This window comes from Anarhichas minor, unplaced genomic scaffold (assembly GCF_050575085.1).
Source record: "Anarhichas minor isolate MPS153535 unplaced genomic scaffold, ASM5057508v1 ptg000044l, whole genome shotgun sequence".
Classification (NCBI taxonomy): domain Eukaryota; kingdom Metazoa; phylum Chordata; class Actinopteri; order Perciformes; family Anarhichadidae; genus Anarhichas; species Anarhichas minor.
In genome coordinates, this window is record NW_027466490.1 from 865001 (window position 1) to 879083 (window position 14083).

General features: G+C 39.3%; 1 protein-coding gene across 1 annotated transcript in view; it reads right to left on the reverse strand.

The window, feature by feature from the left end:
• eps8a (EGFR pathway substrate 8a, signaling adaptor) overlaps nt 1-13168 on the reverse strand; it is a 13590-nt gene extending 422 nt beyond the window's left edge. The window contains exons 1-21 of the mRNA XM_076111287.1: nt 13104-13168; nt 12216-12283; nt 11149-11216; nt 10376-10537; nt 10027-10176; nt 9331-9413; nt 9112-9248; nt 8813-8886; nt 8430-8556; nt 8050-8138; nt 7894-7968; nt 7433-7578; nt 6825-7005; nt 6633-6736; nt 5746-5857; nt 4975-5115; nt 3760-3783; nt 3361-3595; nt 3102-3276; nt 2715-2847; nt 1-818 (exon numbers count right to left, since the gene is read on the reverse strand). The exon at nt 1-818 is cut by the window's left edge and continues 422 nt beyond it. Of these exons, the coding sequence (XP_075967402.1) occupies nt 714-818; nt 2715-2847; nt 3102-3276; nt 3361-3595; nt 3760-3783; nt 4975-5115; nt 5746-5857; nt 6633-6736; nt 6825-7005; nt 7433-7578; nt 7894-7968; nt 8050-8138; nt 8430-8556; nt 8813-8886; nt 9112-9248; nt 9331-9413; nt 10027-10176; nt 10376-10537; nt 11149-11216; nt 12216-12283; nt 13104-13153 (2439 nt within the window). The 5' untranslated portion in view covers nt 13154-13168 and the 3' untranslated portion in view covers nt 1-713. The remainder of the gene's footprint in view (nt 819-2714; nt 2848-3101; nt 3277-3360; nt 3596-3759; nt 3784-4974; nt 5116-5745; nt 5858-6632; nt 6737-6824; nt 7006-7432; nt 7579-7893; nt 7969-8049; nt 8139-8429; nt 8557-8812; nt 8887-9111; nt 9249-9330; nt 9414-10026; nt 10177-10375; nt 10538-11148; nt 11217-12215; nt 12284-13103) is intronic.
• Nucleotides 13169-14083: the final 915 nt, after the last annotated feature.

A 14083-nucleotide genomic window follows, 5' to 3' on the forward strand; every position in this document is an offset into this window, starting at 1 on the left:
CTAACGTAACTTTAGCTTCTTATGCTAACATAACATTAGCTTCACAGATGTTTCACAGCTCCGAATCCTGGAGGTATAAAATCAAAGTTTAAAATGTTAGAATGATGAATTTAAATTGACAAGCTTTTAAGCTTAGACTCCCAACAGCTTTGTTCAACAATTCCAGTATTTACACTCAGAGCTAGCTAGTTACTTGCTAGCTACATAGCTAGCTAGCTTCCTGCTGAAATGGACTCGGTTGGCGTTCCTTACCTGTAAAAAGACATTCTGCGCCTCTCTGAGCAACCTTGGGTTGAACAAAAGTAATATACAATACATTGACAGGTCGACAGATTGACAGGTCTCTAATAGACCATTAAGCAGGGTATGCTTTAGGGCGGGGCTACACGGTGATTGACAGGTCTCTAATAGACCATAAAGCAGGGGATGCTTTCGGGCGGGGCTACACGGTGATTGACAGCTTGATGTTAATGACGAGAGGCACAAACCACCAGCTGTTATTATTTAATAATTAATAATTATTATTTAACACAGAGGCTTCAACATGGAAGAATATTCTAAATGTTCTACGGAGACGAGCTGAGGAGCTCCTGTCGCCTCCTCATGATCTCCTCAAACTCTGCCTGGTCCACCGCCGCCTGAGGAGGAAACAGGAGGCTGCAGTGTGAAGGGAGTAAGAGTGAGAGTAAAGGAAGGAGGGAAGGAAGTGGAGCTCAGTGGGCATTTCCTTCATCAAAAGACTCCACTCCTGAATCACAGGCTGCTAGTTTCTCCTGTCGCCTCCTCATGATCTCCTGGAGCTCAGAACCTGAACCTCTCTGAGGAGACGAGAGGGGAGGAGACAGGGGAGGAAACAGGGGAGATGGGAGGAGACACAGAGAGGATGGAGGAGACGAGACACAGAGAGGAGGGAGGAAACGAGAGCAGAGGAGACAAACAGCGGTTAGAAAGTGGAAACTGTTTCTACTGAGATGATAAAGAACCTCAAGAAGCTGCTGCAGGAAGCTGTGAAGAGCAGGAGGCATGCTGGGTAATGTAGTTCTACTAAGTACTCCCTAAAACTGGTCCCACAAAGGTCTGTTTCACTCAACAATAAACAAATAGTATTTATATTAAAATTATTAATATTATGTTGAAAGCAGGATTAGTATGGAGGACAAAAAGTGACAAAATATAAATACATGAATAAAATAATATTATATTAGAACAGATATATTCAAATGGAAATCATTATTTATTTATTTTGTATTCATTTACTCATTTCTGATTCTTTATTTCTCTATTGTTTTACGTATGTAGAAATTTTTTTATAAAAATGTAGAAAAAAAATCTGAAAGTAGAAATAAAAGAACAAAAAAATTCCTTAGAACTGTAGACGTTTTATATTTATGATATTTATTCTATTATTTATATACGTCTTGATTCAAGCTTTTGTGTGTTTATTGTTAATTAAGTGACCTTTGTCCTCTGTTGTTTCTTTTATTTGATTGTCGACATCTTTGTGCGACCAGAACTTTAAATATTGATAATAAATTACATCATGAGGCAGCCATCTTTATGATCAGCTGACTGCTAATCAATGCTAAGCTAACACACGTTTATCAAGAGAAGATCTACATCTTGGTCTCTACGGGTGGGGGGGGGGGGGCGGGGTCAGAGGTCTGGATCTGGTGCATTCTGGGGGCTTAAGGTGGACTTAACTGTTCGGCCACAGCAGGGAGAGAAATACTACCTTAAAACAACCTTAATACTACCTTAAAATTCTGCTAAACAAGAAATGACCAGAGCTTCGTTCTGACGGACAGAATCAGGACATTAATTTATTCTAATTCAATTAATATGAAAACATAAACACCTCATGTGGTGCTTTGAAGATCACAGACTAGAACACGACTAGGACTCGTGGTTTTAGTTTAATTTGGTCTTTAGTTGATCAATAAACAGGTGACATCACATATTAATAAAGAGCGAGACAAGGACAGTTTAACAAGTCTAAAGTCAGGACCAGCTAGTCCCAAGTCAAGACCAACTAGTCCCAAGTCAAGACCAGCTAGTCCCAAGTCAGGACCAGCTAGTCCCAAGTCAAGACCAACTAGTCCCAAGTCAAGACCAGCTAGTCCCAAGTCAGGACCAGCTAGTCCCAAATCAGGACCAGCTAGTCCCAAGTCAGGACCAACTGATAAAAGCTAAAAACCAGGAGTCTTAATCTGAGTCCCTTTATAATCAGCTGTTCCTTAAATGTGTCCATCAGAAGAACGTCTGTCTGAGAACTCGATACCTGAATGAACGTAGTGACAGATTCAGAAGATCAAAGGAGGGTCAGAAGAAAACCTGCAGTGGAAATAGACACCAAACACCTTTTGGGGGACAGGAAGCTCAAAGACACAAAAGAGTCTCAACAGAGCGGATTTCACCTGATAAACACCTGAGGAGGGGTGCTTTTAATATGTATGAATATATATATATATATATATATATATATATATATATATATATATATAGATGGACTTATTCTGAAAATAATAGGACCTTATTCTGAAAATATTAGGACTTTATTCTGAAAATAAAAGGACTTAAAAAAAAAATAAAAACTTTTCAGAATAAACTTCTCAAACCTAACAAGGAAAGCATGCTGCAGAGAAAAACACAGTTTCAGGTGTTTCGTGTCGATGACATCGCGTGTCATGACATCACGTGTGACCTGTGACACTCACCTCCAGCGCCGCCTTCTGGACGGTGACCTGGCTGAAGACTCGAGCTCCGTCGTCGGGACAAACCGTCTTCAGCTCCTCTTTGTTGAGAGAGAAGAGCTGAGCTCCAGTCAGGACGCCGAGGCTGGTGATGGTGCTGCAGGAGAGACAGACAGGTTTGAGACAGGACACAAGAGACACACAGGCAGGTGTGAGACAGGACACACAGGAGACACACAGGCAGGTGTGAGACAGTACACACAGGAGACACACAGGCAGGTGTGAGACAGTACACAAGAGACACACAGGCAGGTGTGAGACAGTACACAAGAGACACACAGGCAGGTGTGAGACAGTACACACACTTGCACACACACCTGTAGTACCAACAGACTGCATGAAGAGACTCACACTGGACTGAAGCCCTTGGCCTCTAACCAGGCTCTGACGTCCTCAGGTGAAGAGTCGTAGGTGATGCTGTTGGACGGCAGACGAGCAGAAACCTGAAACTTCTTCTGAGCGCTGCGACCTAAAGTCAGTCTGTGCATCAGCTCGTCCTGAACCTCCTCCATGTTGGATTTCCTTCCTGCAGGATGTTTGATCGTCACATTAACGATATTATTGAGACTTCTCCACATTCTAGTCACACAGCGACTCATGTCTGACTCACGGGTGACGGGTGGAGGTCTCTGGTTGTTGTGCCTCATGGCGACGCCGCCGGTGTCGCTGGACGTGGTGCTGTTCTGGCGGCTGACGGTGTGGCTGATGGCGGCCGGCTTGGCAGCTGGAGGCGGCAGCGGCGGCGTGGGGAGCCTGACGGGGGCCGGGGGGGGCGGCGTGGGGGCCGGAGGGGCCGGAGTCACTAACGGTTTACTGGAGGTGTGGTCGGTCCTGGTGGTCTGCTTCTGAGAGACGACAGGTGGCGCTTTTATTCTGAAAATACTGACGATTCAAAGCACCGATTTATTTATTTTAATTATATTTATTTCTGTCCAAATATTTCCAGACTTCAGTGGACCTTCTGAACCTGAAATACCTGAAGTCTAAAGTCGTGTTGTTTGTTGTTTACCTCGTTCAACTCTCCCAGTAATTGCTGACAACGTGAAATGAAACATAAAACATGAAGTTGATGAGACAAAACTTTAAAGTTATTCACTGAAAAACCTACTGAGATTATCGTCAACACCGTTTTATTATTCAAACTAAACATGAAGATCAAACTCTAACAAACACTTAAAGGAACAGTCTGACATTCAGAAAAATAAACCTTCCAACAACCCGTTAAGATCCAGGGACGTACTTAGCCTAGCTTAGCACAAACACTGGAAGCAGAGGGAAACTTCTAGCCGGTGTAGCTACAAACAAGCTAGCATAAAAGAAGTATGTTGGGTTTTTATACAGTATATATTATTATACTTGTGCTAATAGGTTTCATATCCACCATCATGCTAAGTGATCAACAGTACAGCTGTTATGGTAGTTGTTTGTAGCTAACTGGGGCTATAGCCTAGCTTAGCACAAAGACTGGAAGCAGGGGGAAACTGCTAGCTAGTGTAGCATCAAGTATAATCACTGGTATGTAATGTTGACGTTGTGGTAGCTACAGTGAGCATATCCAACATGATGCTAAGAGTTATGATTTTATGGTAATAGTTTGTAGCTAACTGACGCTAAAGACATGTTAGCCTACCTTAGCACAAAAACTGGAAACAGAGGGAAACTACTAGCCATAGCAACAAAGAAAAATAGCTATTGTATCTAACATCATGCTAGATGTTTATAGCTAGATGCTGTTATGGAAGCTACATACAAGGAGCTAACCAACATTATAATAGCTGTTTGTAGTTACTGCTGGTAGCTGTTATGTTATACTAGGACATGTTAGCCTAGCCTAGCACAAAGACTGGAAACGGGGAAACTGTTAGCCTAGCTGCAGGTTGTTGTTTATTGAACAGCAGCAGAATTAGACCTTCTGGTTTTAGCACCTGTTAGCATTGGAGCTATTTGTTGACAAACAAACCAGGAAATTAAACTTTTTACCAAAATGTGAGACTGTTCCTTTAGAAATAAAAGAAAAAGAAAAAGGTCCACAGCAAAAAAAACACGAGTTTATTAAAACTAAAGAAACTAAACACAGTGTTCAGCTTTACCTTGAACAACTCAAACTCCTTCTTTGGCATCATAAGCTTCAACCGTTCAGAATGAAACAGAGCGAGGATGAGGATGATGAGGAGGATGAGGATGAATATGATGAAGATGATGAAGATGCACTACATGAACGTACCTGGATGGTGTGGCTGTAGATGGGCTCTCCTCTGCCCGTCATGTCTACGGCCTTGCTGATCTCCAGGATGTTGTTGGGCACGTAGCCGGATGCCCCGACGCCGTTACCCACCTTCCACCACTGCTTCCTGTCGTCCAAGACCTGAAGACCATCAGGACCTCAGATCAGACCTCAGACCAGACCTCAGATCAGAACCTCAGATCAGACCTCAGACCAGACCCTCAGACCAGACCTCAGATCAGAACCTCAGACCTCAACTCACACTTTACAGCAGCCAGTGAGCACTTTATACGCTAAGCGTCTCAAATGTTTAGAGACTTTTGGTTATGAATCCATAAATCACTGATCAATATAATATAATAAAAAGTCTGATCAGATCCTATAGAAATATTTTGATTTACAGAATTTCCGCGAGCAACAAATTAAATTATATTTTTGACATAAATTCAAACCAGGTTATATTATTGTGATAATGTCTTTAATAATGTTATTTACCTGAGCAGGTGTTTACGTCCTATAATTATAAACATACTACAGATTATGATTATTTATATTTTTACAAACATAACAAATCAGGAAAGATTAAAATGTGGAATAAGTAAAAGATGAATTTCTTAGTTTGGTTGTTGCTCATCACAAATCATTCTCCTTTCTTTCAACATTGATTTAAATTAAAAACATCAGTTTGTTATTTTTCTTATGAACATGATTTCCCTTTTGATGAAAGCATGTTTATTATTATTATTATTATGTTATTAATCAAGAACAAACCTCGACGACCTCGTCTTTGAGGACAGAAAGCTCCGTGTTGTTTCTCGCCACAAAGTCGTATTTAGATTTGGCAAAAAGTTTTGGTTGGATTCTGCTGTCGTCATCGAAACTCCTGAAATAAATCAACCAATCACAACAAGACTAGTTATGACCGGTTATGACCAGTTATGAACACATATTAACAGGGAAACGGTCTCTGTAGTATTACACAATGATAAAGTATTCATCATTAAAAAGTACTAATAGCACTTTCACAAATAAAGCACAAAAAATAAAAAGTGAATGTTTTCCAACTATGAATTCAATAACTAAATAATAACTGTATCATTAACTGGAGAAGCATCCCAACTTCAGATCAAGTTACTGAGAGAACTTAAAGAATTTAAAGACTTGATTCAATGAAAATAATTCAGTTTTTAAAGGAAAGAAAGTCTGACTGAGAAAGATTAAAATCAATAAATCGACGTCAGTTTGGATCATTTTCTCAGATGTTCATGCAGAAGAACGAGATCATTATCAATGAACATCTCAGAGGAAGAAAGTTTGTCTAGTTCAGAAGATTTAGACGGAATAAGAAAAATACCTTATTCATCAATTAAATATCTAAATACTGCAATAAATAAAATCAATAAATAGAATAAAGAAGTAAAAGCAGAATCAAATGTACATTTACTTATTTCAGTTTTTCAATATTAATGAAATGAATGAATAGAAGAACACAATGAATAGAAAACAATTATTAATTTATCTTCTGATAAAATACAAAAACATTGATCTGATTATTTCTGATTCATTTTTACAGATTTTTCTTGATGTATTTACTGATGAATTACTGTCAGTAAAGAGCAGGTCTGGGATCAGTTCTCCAGGGTGTCATGTGACCTCACCGGTCTACGCGGCTGACGGCCGAGTCCTGATCTTGATCCAGGATCTGCATCTGTCTGTAGGAGGAGAACTCGTCTGTGGGGTGAAACTTCTGCGCCGCCGACGGCTAAACGCACAGACAGGAAGTACGAATATAGATATGAATGTTATCATGTCATCATGTGACACACAGACAGGAAGTAAAGAGTGCTGACCTGAACCTCCAGGCGGACCCTCAGGTCCTCTCGTCTCTGGATCTCGGCGTCGGTGAGAGCCTCAGGCTGCTGGATCAGGTCCTGGTCTCTGGACTGAGTCTCGTGGATCAGCGGCGGCTCCCAGCCGTCCTGGAACGTCAGCACACAGGGGGGGAAGTAGTGGTGCCTGGGCCACTCCAACCTGATCACAGAGACACCTGATCAATACCAGTTATGGATCTCAGTCCTCCAGGAGGACGTCATGGATCTCAGTCCTCCAGGAGGACGTCATGGATCTCAGTCCTCCAGGAGGACGTCATGGATCTCAGTCCTCCAGGAGGACGTCATGGATCTCAGTCCTCCAGGAGGACGTCATGGATCTCTGTCCTCCAGGAGGACGTCATGGATCTCTGTCCTCCAGGAGGACGTCATGGATCTCTGTCCTCCAGGAGGACGTCATGGCTCCCTGTCCTCCAGGAGGACGTCATGGCTCCCTGTCCTCCAGGAGGACGTCATGGATCTCAGTCCTCCAGGAGGACGTTTATTTTTTGTGATTGTGAAGTTTTTAAATAAAACAAAACAAGTTGTAAAGTAAACGTAGAAGAGACTTGAATATAAAACTGTCTCACCTGCATTTGGTCCACCCGTCTCCCAGGTCGACCCACAGGTGTCTCTCCTCCGCCGTCCCCGAGGAGTGAAGGAAGTTGATGGACTCTTTGGTCAGAAGAGGAACCACGACGCTGCGAGCCAGATCCACACTGGATGCCTGGATCACCTGGAGGATGGGGGGGACAGGTAGAGGACAGGTAGGGAGACAGGTGTGTAGTGGGTTTGTGTCATTCTAACTTGTGGTATTATTTTTTTATTCCATGAAAATCTCAAAACATTTCAGCCATTTTAGAAACTTGAGTTCTGAACGATTTCATTCAGTAAAAATAAAAACACAAATAAAACTACGACTAAATAAACAGAGAACTAACTAGCAGATTACATTTAATATAATCTGACTAAAACTAAAAGACTTTTACTAACTAAAGGTTTATGATGAATATGATAAAACCTAATGACGTTTGATAAAGTGCTGACTCACCATCCTGAGAGGAGAGAACAGGAAGTGAAGCAGATCCTCAGCACTCGGGTTCTGGATGAGATCCGTCAGTTTCCCCTGAAGGTCACAATCATTCCTTTAATATCTACAATCACACGATGAAGACAATGATGAAGACGATGATGAAGATGACCCTACCAGCTGGTTGAAGGCATGTTTGAACTTCTGTAGACAGTCGATGAACTCGTCCTCACCGGGAGGTCTGGAGCGCAGAGTCAGGACACCCTCTGGTGGACACAACGAGACATTTAAATATCAACTGATGAAGGTGATCAATGATCCTAGAGTTCATCTTCATCGTTGTTTATTTCATTTGCTTATTTTTGTTTCAGTCTCAAAGTAAAGTCTTTTACATCGTCTGTTTCATACCTGAATCTACATGAACATCATTTATTATGTATTTTTGACTTCCATAAACCATAAAATGAGAAACCAGTTGAAGAGGAACTCGTAGCAGCTCAGATGTGACAGAAACCATCAGAAATAAAACTCCTCCTCTTCCTCGTCCTCCTCCTCACCTCCCGGACCTTTCTTCTTGCCTTTCTTGGTCTTCTTCCTCTTGGAGAGCTCGTTGAAGGCCTCGGCAGCCTTCTGAAGTTTGGTGACGAACGACTCGATGTCGTCCAGGATGTGGTTCAGGATTTGCTGCCAAAATAAAAGTTTGTCTTTGACTTTAATGATTAAACCTAAACCAACAGACCAGAGGTCAGTTTCCTCACAGCACTCATTTTGTTATTCTTTATGTAACCAGATTTCCCCTCAAAGCCTCTGAACTTTGATTACATTTAAATAAACCGACGTTGTTCAATCAGCTTAAATGTGATCATCAGTGACCTCACATGTAAACACAGCAGGTCTTCAGCTGCTCTCAGATCAGACCTTTCATAATAAAAGGACTCACCACGTCTCGGTCCACTCTGGCTGCTGTCATCTCCACCGGTCCGTCCTCCAATGAGATCGGTCGCTGCTTCTCATCTACAGCCAATCAATAACCAGTGATGATGACATCACATGTGTAGTTCTATTATCACAGAGACATGTGACCACGTACATTTACTACAGAACTGTTTTCATTTGATTTAATAACTTCAGTTACTCAGCTGTGAGCTTTATTTCAGGTTTAAAATCAATCCTGGTTGTTTGTTATTGTTCACACACATATTTCTCCTATGATGATATCATGATGGTGACATCACTCACAGTCTTGTTGCTCATTGGTCCACGCTGACCACGCGGCCGCTCGGCTCTTCACGTCCACCTGATTGGACGAGGCCGGTGGTTCGGGGGCGGGGGCGGCGGGGGGAGGGGGGATGATCCCATCGCTCTTCAGGATCATCCTGCAGACAGACGGACAGGTCAGACAATCAGCTGTCAGCGTTTACTACGAACCTCTCAGAGTGTCTGATGATTGGTTCTTACCTTAAAGCCTCCGGTCTCTTCTTCACTTTGCCTCCTTTGGCATCGATCATAGCACCTTCTATGTCTGCGTGGATCAGATTGGCCTGTTGGGAAATCAACAGAAACATAAACGTGATGAAACACGTCAATAACAATAACAATTTATGGTTCATCTTTCTGTAAAAGTCTAAAGTCAAGTCAAGGCTTTAAATAAAGTGTGAAGACATTATTGTCTTTGTGACTCCGTCATGGTGTTCCACAGGGCTCCGTCATTGGTCCTCTACTGTTTACATTGTATCTAAATGTTAACTTTCTATTAATCACAAACTAAAAACATCTTTCAAGCTACTTTCTTTTATTCCACTTGGATAAATGTTTTCATGACTTCATGTTGACTGACTATGTTTTCTTACTCTAAAACTCACATTTTCTACCAAATAAATATCATGAATCATATTGAAATGTACCTTCAGTTAAACAAAGATGTGAAGATGTCGCCATTTTGTCCAGAGAATTGATTTTGTTGCTGCTGTGTACATTTATTATGATGCAAATAAAACAAACATTTTGTTTAGTTGTGTTTGTTGTGTTAGAAATGAGCTACAGCTGAAGCTCTTTGTGCATCACTGTGTTTCATAAGGACAATAAATGAGCCTAGAGCTTTGATAACCTCAACTAAAGCCTCTTAACTAAAAAGGACCAATCACAGCCGTTCACCTTGATGTCGTCACACTGGAACAGGTGGAGGTCGGCTTTGCTCTGACCCGAGTCTTTACACACCAGAGCCAAGATGGAGTCATAGCTACAGGCGTTCATGACGGCCTGACAGTGCTGGACCGTCCCGATGGGGAAGTTCTCCAACTCGTTCTGACCAACAGGAAGAAACAACTGTCAGGAATACTTTAATATCCGAGTCCTAGAAGAGTCTAGTGGTCTCAGAGACTTAGTGAGTCCTGGAGGTTCCTGAGGACCAGAAGAGTCCGGTGGTCTCAGAGACTTGGTGAGTCCTGGAGGTTCCTGAGGACCAGAAGGGTCTCGTGGTCTCAGAGACCTATGTTAGACCCACCTTGGTCTCGTGGTCGATGAGGCTGACGGTCTTGTCCTCCACCTGCAGCAACATGTCCTGAGTCCAGACTTTCCCTTTAGCGTCCAGCAGCCGGAGACGTCGGACGCCGTCGTCCACGGTGATCAGACCGTCTTTCCGGTCCAACACGAAGGTGGTCAAGTGCTGAAGACACGAGATCAACATGAACAATAACAACATAATAATAATAACAACAACAACAACAACAACAACAACAACAACAAGTCTTCTGCTCGTAAGAAACATCCAGAGAACAGAATACAAGAAATATGTGAATATGAAAATTGGAAATCGCTGAAATATTAACCATGAATCAAATATAATTGATTTTTTTTAAAGACAATTAAAAATCATTTAATTTTGTATATTTTCTCAAACATTTACAATAAAATCTAAATATTTCCAACTCAAAGTCAACCTTCTAGAATTTGTCTTTATTGAAAATATTAAGCAGATAAAAAAAACAAAATATCTCGACAAATTATTATTAATATCAACTATCTTTGGTGAGTTAGCAGGTTAGTGGTTCATCTTTAATTCACATTACTACATGAACTCGTATAACTTTATCTTTATTATCATTAATAACTAGCTTATTTACATGTTTTTAATGTGCTGTAACAACCAACTGAACAATAACAATATTGACACAGAAACAATGAGAATGTAATCTCCATGTTAATAATAATATATATTATATATATATATATATATATATATATATATATATATAAAAAATAATATTGTGGTCTCACCTCTATGTGATACTGAGACGTGTCCGTCAGACTGTTGATGCTGGTTTTGGTGAAATGTTTCCTTTGATCTGAAACAGAAGTTCATTATTATAGTTTATTATTATTATACTTCATTCATTACTATTGTTCTGGGTTTGATGTCACGTCACCAACAAACTGATTTAAAGAAACAAAAATGAGCTCAAATCATACAAAATATCAAAGTTCACACAGACATGCAGCACGTGTTCCACCACTGACGACTGCAACACCTTAACAATTATTATAAACAAACATCAACATATTAATGCTCTCAAACTAACATCAACATATTAATGCTCTCAAACTAACATCAATATATTAATGCTCTCAAACTAACATCAACAGAAATCATATTTGTGAAATCAAAAGGCCAGAATGAGTTTTACATGCAGGTTTGAACGTAAAGAAAAATCAAGATTTTTACAACATGGCTCTTATAATATTTCTGTCATGTGAAGTTAAACAATATTTCATTTATGTAAAAATAAGTTTACATAAAGTTATACTTCATTATTCTCAGAACTTCACTTCACCGACAGAATCATGTTGCCTCCTGATTGGTTCACGGCATTGTGACGTTTGAGTTTCAAATATACTGAACTATATATATATATATATATATATATATACTGAAGTACAAACAAAGAGCCACGTTATTAAATGAAAACAGAAACAGGTCACACTCGGCTCACTTTGACTTTTCTTTTTATGTTTGGAAGATGAACGAAGGAAATAGATTTCATCTGATCCTGTTAATGAGGATACATGTTAATGAGGATACATGTTAATTATGATACATGTTAATGAGGATGCATGTTAATTATGATACATGTTAATTATGATACATGTTAATTATGATACATGTTAATTATGATACATGTTAATGAGATATAAGAGATTATTCATGAACCAACGGGAAGGAAAACAGCAGCACATGAAACATTTACACACGCACACGCACGTTATGATCAATAACATGTGAATCTCCAGGAAGAGGAAGCAGTGGATGACTCATGAATTAATGATAAAGGAGAACAGGAACTCACCGTACAGAGATTTGGCTCCGGACTTGGTTTTATTTTTTGGAGGCTCAGGAGACTGAGAGCCATGGCCACTGAAATACATATAAATACAGTTATATATACATATTATTTACATAAATAACATACAGGAGACAGACTCTCCTCAGACTCAAACATTATTTTTATTATTGATTAAAGTCAAATCTATACTAAATATGCTGTTGACAGAATATTAGGCAGATTAAAAATAAGTCAACTTGAAGGGACAAGATATAAATAATCTAAATCTAAATAATATCACACTTTATTTTGATCTGGTTTATATTTTATAAATTTTTTTTTTTTTTGATTTTATTTTAATCTTTCATTCTATGTTACTATTATTATCACACGTCTGTAAATATGTTTATGTGTGTAAACTGTAAAGGTTTGTATATATTATAAATTATTATAAGACAATAAATTCATTAAATTAATAATAAATGTTGTACCGAAGTGACGTCTTCAAATGTTTTATTTTTAAACCCAAATATGTTTCGTTTATAATGAAATAAAACTGAGAAAAATAGAAATTATTCACATTAAAAAAAGATGCAGATTGTTTTTATATTTTTGGCATTTTTACTTTAAAAAATAAAAAATTAATAGATCAAAATAATTGCTGATTAATTTTCTTCAAACAAATTTACTTTTTTCCGTCGTTATAAAACAATAATAAAACATTTTTTATGAAGTTATGAACAGAGGAACAGACGGTTCACTCTGCAGGCTCCGCCTCCTCTGACAGAAGAGCAGACTTCATGTTCCAAATCTAACACTTGGCTCAACACCACAGAAGCGTCTCTGCACTGATGTCAGAGACGCTTTAGATGCTAACAGACAAGCTAACATGCTAACTGCTGAAGCACTGACTTGGTCTGTGAGCCGTAGGAGCCGAGAGCTGGAGATTCATATCCGTTCATCCTGCTGCAAGAAAACAGAAGATTAACGTTATCATCATTAATATTAGTCATCATCATTATTAGTTATTATAATAAAATTATAAAAATGCTGTTAGCATGCTAACGTTAGCTAACTAGAGTCCAGCTGATGAATATCTGTCGTTCTGAGAAGCCAGAAGATCAATAACGTTATGATTCATCTTTAGTTAGATTTTTAATTATATATAAGTGTGTAAAGATCTTGTATATTTTTGATGTTCTTACTCTTTGTTCTTTATGTTTCTATCTATAAAATGACTTTCTATATATAATATTACTGGTGCTGGATAAGTTTTATTAACGCAGACAATTATTTTATGGCACGTTAGCGCATGTTTTTTTTTTTATTATTAAGGGGACATTTTTAACACAAGAACCGGCCGGCAGCGAGCGGTGAACAGCTGTTTGTGTGGCGTCTCTTCGTCTCTTCCTGTTTCCTTCACCTACATTCCCCTAAGTCCTAAGGCCCTCCAAGTACAGCTTCTTATCACCCTCTATGTACCAACGTACAAATAATAATAATAAGCATCATTTAGTATCACTACTGAGAATTTAACAAACATAAAAACATGACGTAGATAGGTTTGCAGGTTTCAAGAAGTATATTTAAGTATCATCTCTTACACACATGAAGATAAAGTTGTGAACACCGGCTGAATATCTATGATCAGAATCATTATAACTGTGTTATAACTGCCTTCCCAGAGTCAGAACTAAACATGGAGAAGCAGCGTTCAGTTGTTCTGCTCCACATATCTGGAACAAAGTCCCAGAAAGCTGCAGGTCTGCTGAGACCCTCAGCTCCTTTAAATCAAGATTGAAGACTTTTCTGTTTGCTGCTGCCTTTAATTGAACCACATTCAATTAATATATTAATCAATTTCCTGCATTTTACTACTGTATTTTATTTCT